The sequence below is a fragment of the Acytostelium subglobosum genome (assembly GCF_000787575.1).
Source record: "Acytostelium subglobosum LB1 DNA, scaffold: scaffold4, whole genome shotgun sequence".
NCBI lineage: Eukaryota > Evosea > Eumycetozoa > Acytosteliales > Acytosteliaceae > Acytostelium > Acytostelium subglobosum.
Genome location: NW_012236528.1, coordinates 441,334 through 450,872, shown reverse-complemented (window position 1 = coordinate 450,872; position 9,539 = coordinate 441,334). Strand labels below are relative to the sequence as shown.

The window sequence follows — 9,539 nt, the reverse complement described above, 5'->3', positions numbered from 1 at the left end:
ATAYTTGAGTGATCTCCATTGGTTGAACAGTGTCTCTGATTGTTCATTGGCAATGTGTTTGCCGATTGATGGGATGATGTTGTCTCGATGAATGAATTGTAGTGGTAGTGATGGTGGTGTTGTAGCCTCTATGTTGATAGATGCTCCTGCCTTTGCCAGATCGTCTGCCATGTCGTTGCCAGTAATGCCAGAGTGTGCTTGCACTTTGATTAGTTCTGTTGCTGCATTGTGTTCTTTGCGCTCTTGAATGAGTTGACGGAGTGAGTTGACTGTGTCAAAGTATCCATGTTTGATGTATTTTAACGTGTATGGTGATTTCTCAATGTTGCGATACACATCGATAGATGTTTGGCTGTCTGTGTTGATAGTGAGATTTAGTGATCTTGGTGTCTCTTTGAGTATGGTGTTGATGGCTTGAAGTTCGGCGTTGTTGATAGTTTGACATCCAGCTGTTCGTCTTGATTCTCTGATGTTAAGGGATGGGATGTAGATGCCATAACCAGCCTTATGTATACTGTATGGCTGATTGAGAGTTGTTGCTCGTTCATATATGTTGTTGAGGGTGTGTGTCTGTTGTTGTTGCTGCTGTACAGGTGGTCCAGGAGGTAAGGTGCTAAAGTGTGATCCATCAGTGTATACCTCCAATGAGTTGGTGTTATTTGGTATGTTCAATTGTTGAGTGACTGGTGTTGTCCATTTAGGATACTTGTTAATGAGATCTCTGATGGTTTGTAAGATGTTGTCATCGTTAGAGAATAGTTTCTTTCTAATTGTGTTGTATCTTTGTTGTGAGATATGATTGAGTTGTCTATCATTGTTGATTGTGTTGAATGATCGAAGTCTTCCATTGAGCATCAGTGAGGAGATAGATGTATCTGTGTAAGGTATGCGATGTTTGCCTGCATAGTATAGATCTAGGTCGAGTAGTCTGTTGTTTAGACTGATTTGAGTACTGTTGGTTGATAACTTGAGTTGATATTTGTCGCATATCTCTAGTGCGCCCTTAAGAGAAGTGCCATGTATGTTCTTGCGATTGATGAATAATGTGTTCTCTTGATGGATTGGTTGCTCGATTGATGGGTTGTGAATGATTTGAAGTTTTCTCCAGAGTGAGAAGAATGATTGTTGAACCAGTGTGATGTTTGAGTTGATCAGTTTGTAAATGATGGCCAGTGTTCGTTGTTCATAGATGTCAGTGATTGCTCAAATCCCCTTTGGTCTAGTGGTGAGGATTTTCGCCTGTCACGCGAAAGGCCCGGGTTCAATTCCCGGAAGGGGAGGATATTTTGCATTGATTAATCGAATACGAACTTCGTAAATATGTGAAGTCCAGTTTGATGGTCCAAGAGGTAAAATAAGTTCAAACTCCATTCAATCTTTATTCAATTCAAAAGGCGGTCACACATATTGATGATGTTGAGATGTCCATTGTCAATTGAGTGATGGCGGATTGTGTTGATCAAACTGGCCATGTTGATTGGAGGGTTGGCTCGATTGAATGGTGAATCGTCACCTTCAAACAGATAGCTGAGCATCTGATGATTGTTCTTTTTGGAGGCCTCAATCAGGCTGTCCAAAGATGGAAGATGTCTTTGGAGCTGGGTGGGTGTGGTACATCGCTGATGGACAACTTGCATCAAGTCAATGTTATTGTTGATACAAGCACGACTCAACAACAACTCTAACTGCTGGCAGTGTGATTGCAGATCATTATCGTCGACAATGAGGAATCCTTTGTCCATGATGTGAGCGAGTGTCGATGGTGTGTTGCATTCATTCAGGTCAATGATGTCTTTGAGCTTATGTATGTGCATTATCCCAGACACACTGATGGCCAACTCGACCACAAAGTCTAATGATTCAATGTCGTCTCGTTTGATGATCTGTTCAATCATTATCATGAATTGATATGATGTCATTTGATGTATCGCACTTGTACTGCTGTTGGTGTAATATGTGGTGAAATGATTGATCACAAACTTGATGACTGAGAGTGACCTGGCGGCGGCAGTTTCCAGCATATATAGTAAGTTCTTCTTAAGAGTTGAGAGTCCGTATTCCAAATTGTTGACAATATCTATGATCACCTCCTCACACTTCTTGGGATCATCAAGGAATTTGGAATGTCCAATCATTGTGCTCAGGGTATATCCAATTCTATGTAGATTGCCCTCATCCTTGAACTTTAGCCYTCTTGTCCTTGACCTTGACCATGAACCTACTGATCGATTCCAGGTCACACACATCCATAGCCAATTGAACAATACGGATACAAAGTACTTCGTCCATGTCGATGTTGTGTTTGTCCATAATATCGATCACCTCTCTGTTTCCAACTTCGATTGCAATTTCCAATAGCATATAATTGTTCTTCACAAAGAATGTAGGTGTGACGGTCATCAATCGCTCAACAAACTCCACAGACATAATATTGGCATGAATATCATGGATGAAGGGTAGCCTGTCAGAATCAACTTGATCAGCAAATGACGATGATGAGATGAGTTTGAAGAGGTAGTTGATCATGTCCAAGTGACCATTCTTGAAGGCCTCAGTCAATGATGAATATATGACTACAATGTCATAGAGCCCATTTGACAATATGAGCGAGTGGATCACCTCGGCGATCTCCACGTGGCCTTTCCCCGCTGCCACCATGAAGCCATTGTGTAGGTTGACTTTAGGCTTATTGTCATTCTCGGACTTTTGGAATGATTGTCCTGGGATGATTGGTAGTATGGCTGCCAGACACTCGACTCGTCCATATCTACAACAATATTCTACGAGTAAATCGTGTATCGCTTGTCGCTTCATTTCATGATTGCCACTCAGCAATAAAGGACGGTTGTCGATATAATATTCCACAACCGTAATGATATTGTGTTTGATCGCTTCTAGAATGAGATGTTGTTGGTAGTCTGTGCCGAGTACCGCTTGGTAAAACAGAGTCTCTAGCATCTCCATGGCATATGGTTTGGTGAGCCACTCTGTTGATTCTCTTATGTTAAATGATGGGATATTGATGAGGCAACCATACTTGACAAGCTTGCGAATGAATGATGGGTGTTGGATATATTCATAGCGATTGCCAATGCTCTCGAGAACAGTCTTGCGATCATTGATCGTGAGGTATTGATCAAATATTCTCTCCCAATCTGGATGTTTGCATGTTGACACAATGTACAAAAACCCAAGATGTCCTCCATTCTCTTTAGGACGGAGCGTCATGCAGGGGTTGTTCAAGAGTGCATCAATCGCTCGTGAGTCACACTTGAGAAATGCCAGTTCAAGAAGTGATGAGTTGGTTCGCGGTCGATGATGTGTCTTGGACATGAATATTGAGTTTGAGTATGATTGGAGGAACCATTCGGTGGCACCATATCTGAGGTAATCACTCAATGAATGATTGTCCAACAACTTTGAACCTTTGATCACTTTGTCGAATGGAATGCCAAGTGATCTGTGAACATGTCCAACATGCGACATGATGAGCATCCCAAGCTTGTGATCATTGAACACTGAATGGAGTACGGTCTGTAGCCTTGTTGATGCAACATGAGTTGGTGTGTTCTCCACATTGGGTTGTCTGCGATTGATTGAGTAGGTGAATTAGTGTTGTAGTTAGTGATGGATTGATTGAGCGAGCAAACAAACCTCGAGCTGAGCATGACTTACATTGAGTTATCACTCTCTAGTGACACTTGTGATGTGATGGCCTTGATCTGATCAGAGCACAACCTGATCACATGAGTATTGCAAGTAAATTGATTCAAGATCGTGTATAGAGCTCGCAATCGATCAATCCTGGGAAGGTTTGTGAATGGCGTAGAGCTAAAGAGGTGCTCCAAAGTGTGCGGTGCGTTACCAAGATGGATCCACGTGTTTAGAGCCGATAGATTTGGAGCTCGCATGGCCTTGGCAATTGCATCGTATCCAAACTTATTCTCAAGCCACTGGATAGCTTGTGGTCGATCATTGCGAAGTGCTGATTGAATGATGTCACCGATCAACTCGTCCTTGTTTTTGATTGCCTCCAATGGGGTATGACTGATGACATACTCCAACACCTCAATGTGCTCATTCATCAAACTATCTTGTATGACAAAGAGGTGGCAATCGGTGACTTCACCAAATAAGAGAGTGACATACTCCAATGTTCCAAGGCGGAATACACCGCTTGTATGTACGACAAGATCAATGTTGGTATTCTCGTACAAATGATTGAGGAGTAATAATATTGTCTCTCGACATTGCATTCTGATTGCATTCCCAAGCATATCCGAACCATAGGCTTGATCGAATCGAGTGTGTATGTGTTCCAACACTTGGACAGAGAAGCCAGCCGCAGTGACCATGGCACTGTTGATCATATAAGTTGTTTCATCGTGATTTAGATCAAAGTCACAGTTGAGTATGAAGTTGCAGACTACGTCCACTGTGATGTTGCTGGCATGCTTGCCCTTGCTTACGACCTCCACCATGTTGACCAGTGACTCGATGCCAAGCTTCAATCGAGTGATCCTTGGACTCGTAATGAGCACCGCCATGGACGCGGACATCCTGTGACAGAGTTTGGCGTCCAGTTCGAAGACATTAACATTAACATCACCTCGTTGAATGAGTGACTCCATACCCTCCAAGTCATCGCTACGAATGCATGCCAGTATTGACACGGGCATCTTGCCAGGGCTACCATTGCCATTGTGATTGTCGACGAGGTGTTGCAGGAAGTCCATCTGACTGTGATCGCATGCTACCTTGACCAACTCATTCACATCGGTGTAGCTGAGACATTCTCCACCAATCTGAGTGTTGATCAACAGGTTGAACATGCTGATGTTCCCAGCCTTAGCACATCGCATCAAACACTTGTAGATCACGTCATACTCGGGCGAGAATATGTTCATCTCAATATCGTGTACATTGTCAATGATGTACTGCACACTGTCCATCATGTTGCACTTTACAGAGTGAAGCAATGCCCGGTGCCAAATATAGCGATATCGATACAGACACTGGCCATACTCGTGCATCATTCTGAGAATGCCAACACTGATGCCACGACTGCGGAACTTGAACATATTGTATTTGGAGTGTTCCTTGTCATTACTGGTTCTGAATGATTCGGCATGCTCGAGTACCAGACGCACAAACTGTTCGTTGCCCGTGTCCATCAGCATGAATATGTGGATCAAATCTTTGGGTAACTCTTGTCTCATTGTTGTCGCGATGTACCATTTGAAGATGTCGATGTTGCCATGTTTACACAAGGCCGATGACAGTGGGAAGTCTTCTGGAGGAGAGTCAAGTATCATGCACGTCGTGTTGAAGTACATGTATTTGAACGCTGTTGTGTTGTTGTATTGCATTGCCTTCCACAACAACTCGGAGCTGATGGAATAGTCTTTGGCGGATGCTTCGATAATGTTGTTGAATGATTGAATGAACATTTGAGTGGCGTTGTATCGCAACATCAAGTTGAGGTCACCACTGGAATGGAGTTTGGCACCTTTGATCGTTGACTTTATCATCAATCTTGGATCACGATCCTCTCGAGCCATGTTGGATGGTGGTGGCAACATTGACCAACGGCTGTGCATCTCACTCACATGTCCAAAGATCACACGGCACAACATCCTATTGTGGAACACTTCATTTATACATCGCTTATTATCTCTTGTCATCATTAATGAATGAGTGATTATATATGTTTGATTGTGTTGTATTGGATTGATAGATTGAATGAATGAGTGAAGATTTAATATAATTTCGATTGAGCTATGATGGCTTCCAAATAGGCAACGGTTTGAAAAAAGTGATCAAAATTAATTTTATACATTTATTAATATCTGAATAATCATTGAATATTCAAAGACAATCACACATATTGATGATGTTGAGATGTCCATTGTCAATTGAGTGATGGCGGATTGTGTTAATCAATGTGGCCATGTTGAGTTGGAGGTTTGCCCGATTGATTGGTGCATCGTCACCTTCAAACAGATAGCTGAGCATCTGATGATTGTTCCTTTTGGAGGCCGCAATCATGCTGTCCACTGTTGGAAGATGCCTTTGGAACTGAGAGGGAGTGGTACATCGCTGATGGACAACTTGCATCAAGTCAATGCGGCCACTTCTACAAGCACGATTGACCAACTCTGACAGAATGTATGGTTTGTCATCATCACCATTATTGTTGCTGAGGTATCCTTTGTCCATGATGTGAGCGAGTGTTGATGGTGTGTTGCAATCATTCAAGTCAATGATGTCGATGAGCTTATGTGTGTTTATCTTCCCAGACACTTTCATGGCCCACTGGATCAAAAAGTCCAATGATTCAATGACATCTCGTCCAATGCAGTGTCCAATCATTATTTTGTAATGTTGAGAAGTCAAATAAAGAAACACATTGATACTGTTGGTGTCGGTATCGGGTCCATATCCATGTTATTTGTTGTGAAATGATTGATCACGAGTTTGAGGACTGGAAGTGACCTGGTTGACGCTGTTTCCAACAACTCAAAAAGATCGTCGTAGATGGAGAGCTGAGGTTCCGCCTTCAAAGTTGACAAGTTCGATGATCATCTGCTCATACATCTTGTGATCGTCTGGGAACTTGGAATGTCCAATCATCTTGCTCAGGTGGTGTCCCATTTTAGTTCGAATGTCCACGTTATCCTTGACCATGAATCTCTTGAATGACTCAAGATCCATACTTCCAAAGCTTCTCTAACAACATGATTATAATCAATGTCCTTGATGATGATGTTGTTGTTGGTGCACATGTCCAACATATCGATTACATCTCTATTTCCAACTTTGATGGAACAACATAGGAGATGTTCATAGTACTTTTCGAATAGTCGAGGTGTAACTGTCATCAATCGTTCAACAAACTGCACAGACATGAAGTTAGAATGAACATTAGGTTCATGCTCTATAAAGACCTGGGATTGATGTTCAGCTTCATCTGATGACGATGAAGAGATGAGGTTGAAGAGGTAGTCCACCATGTCCACGTGACCATTCTTGATGGCATCAGTCAAGATGAATATATGACTCCAAAGCAATAGAGTCCATTGGACATAATGAGCGAGTGAAGCACCTCGACGATCTCCAAATGGCCAGTCTCCACAGCGACTTTGAAACCATTGTGTAGGTTGACATTAAGCATAAAGAAGGTAGGCTCATACATGTGTGCAGTCCACTTGAATGATTGTGCCAGGATGATTGAAAGTATGGCTGCCAGACACTCGACTCGTCCATATCTACTACATGACTCGACTAGTAAATCATGTAAAGCTCGTCCTTCATGGTGGCTGATCGCCACGTAGCCATCCAGCTTTGACGGACATGTATCGATATAATATCGCACGATCGTCATGACATTGTGTTTAAACACTTCCAAAATGATAGTTCTATGGGTGTGTATATTGAGTGCGTGTAGGTCCATCAGGGTATGGATCATCTCCATTGCATAAGGTTTGTTGATCCAGGGAAGAGAATCATTAAAGCCCAACGTATTGAAATGGATTATGCAACCGCACATGACGAGCTTGCGAATGAATGATGGGTGTTGGACATGTGCATGATGGTTGTCAGTGCTCTCGAGAACTATCTCTCGACCATTGATCAACAGATATTGATCAAACAATTGCTCCCAATCTGGATGTGCATGAAGACAAGTTGGTCACAAACTCAATGTGTTGTCTCTCCCCGCCTTCATCATCAATTTGGGGGTTGGTCAGGAGTGCATCAATTACCTTAGAGTCATACTTAAGAAATGCCTGTCCAAGAAGTGATGAGTTGACTACAAATTGATGATGTGTCTTGGACATGAATATTGAGTTTGAGTATGATTGGAGGAACCATTCCGTTGCACCATATCTGAGGTAATCACTCAATGAATGATTGTCCAACAACTTTGAACCTTTGATCACGTTGTCAAGTGGGATGCTAAGTGATCTGTGAACATGTCCAACATGCGACATGATGAGCACCCCAAGCTTGTGATCCTTGAACACAGAATGGAGTGCTGTCTGAAGCCTTGATGATGCCAGATGAGTTGGTGGTGTGACCTCCACATCATGTTGTCTATTAGTGAGGGAATGAGTTGGAGTTAGTGTTTGTTTGAATGATGGAATGAGAAGACATTAGAGAACATGACATACAATGTGCCAACACTATCCAATGATGTGATTGCCTTGATATGATCAGTGCACAACATGACCACATGAGTGTAGTGAGTCCATTGTTTTAAGGTAGTGTACAGAAACCGTAAGATATCAGTCCTTGACTCTTTTGTGAATGAGTTGTTGAAAAGGCACCCTATGATATGATGGGCATTGCCACTTCTATGCCATTGGTTTAGGGTCGTAGTAGATGGTATTTCCAAGGATGATTTGGTCACCGGTCCAAATCGCTGCTCAAGCAACTGAATAACTTTTGGTCTGTAGTTGTAAGGTGCTGATTGAATGATGTCGTTCAGGCTATAGCCCTCGACTTGTTTGTCCTTGGCTTTGAGTGAGGTCTGATTGATGACATACTCCAACACCTCAATGTTGTCATTCTGTAACGAACTACTTATTGCTAAGAGGGACTCTTTGAAGTCGGCATATTGATCCATTAGTAGAGTGACGCACTCCAATGTTCCATGTTGGAATATATCGACGTGATTAAAGAAGATGATATTGGAAATGGCTTTTTGATCGAGATGTTTGAATAGATATGACATGGTCTCACAACATTGCATCTGGATGGCATTGCGAAGTATATCTGATTTTTGGGTAATGTTGATGTTGAATCGTTTGTGTATGAGTTCCAACACTTGGACAGAGAAGCCTGCTGCAAGGACCAATGCACTCTTGATCACATCTGTGTGGGGATCAAAGTCACAGTTAAGTATGAAGCTGCAGACGATGTCCACTGTGATGTTGCTGGCATGCTTGCCCTTGCTGGCGACCTCCACCATGCTGACCAATGATTGGATGCCAAACTTGAATCGATAGATTCGAGGACTCACGATGAGTGCAGCCATCGATGCGGACATCCTGCGACAGAGTTTGGCGTCCAACTCGAAGACATCCACACCTATAGGGCCCTCATCATCACCTGATAGAATGAATGACCTCACGATCTCCAAGTCATCACTTCGAATGCCTGCCAACAATGACATCGGTATCTTGGCTACATCCAGTTCTTCAATTGCCAAAAATGTTGGCTCTGATGACGATGAATCCTTGATCAACAATGGTCGGAATATCTTGGAGATTGGGGAGCGTATCGAGATGTTTTGAGGGTAATGATTGTTGATGAGGTATTGTAGGGAGTCCATCTGTCTGTGATCGCATGCTACCTTGACCAACTCACTCAGGTCTGCCTTGCCGAGACATTCCTCAAAACCAACGAATATATTGATGAGCCGTTGGAACATTATGATGTTGCCTGCTTTGGCGCACCGCTTCATACACTTGATGAGCAATACAGAGCAGTTTAGGCACCAGTTTCTATCCATCTCGTATAGGCTGTCAATGAGGTAA

The 9,539-nt window shown here is 42.7% G+C and overlaps 3 protein-coding genes across 3 annotated transcripts; all 3 read right to left on the bottom strand.

The window, feature by feature from the left end:
* Window positions 1–1,382: 1,382 nt before the first annotated feature.
* On the bottom strand, window positions 1,383–5,582 carry SAMD00019534_023430 (hypothetical protein; the record flags this gene model as incomplete). The annotated part of the gene is made up of 4 exons (XM_012901641.1): window positions 1,383–1,883; window positions 2,245–3,586; window positions 3,676–4,089; window positions 4,150–5,582. 4 exons carry the CDS (start codon window positions 5,580–5,582, stop codon window positions 1,383–1,385), a joined length of 3,690 nt encoding a protein of 1,229 aa, XP_012757095.1.
* Window positions 5,583–5,868: 286 nt separating this feature from the next.
* SAMD00019534_023420 (hypothetical protein) lies at window positions 5,869–6,372 on the bottom strand (the record flags this gene model as incomplete). The annotated part of the gene is made up of 1 exon (XM_012901640.1): window positions 5,869–6,372. The coding sequence occupies one exon, from the start codon at window positions 6,370–6,372 to the stop codon at window positions 5,869–5,871; it is 504 nt and encodes a 167-aa protein (XP_012757094.1).
* A 1,274-nt stretch (window positions 6,373–7,646) lies between these two features.
* On the bottom strand, window positions 7,647–9,466 carry SAMD00019534_023410 (hypothetical protein; the record flags this gene model as incomplete). Its single annotated transcript, XM_012901639.1, has 2 exons — window positions 7,647–8,094; window positions 8,172–9,466. The coding sequence occupies 2 exons, from the start codon at window positions 9,464–9,466 to the stop codon at window positions 7,647–7,649; spliced, it is 1,743 nt and encodes a 580-aa protein (XP_012757093.1).
* Between the last annotated feature and the right edge of the window lie 73 nt (window positions 9,467–9,539).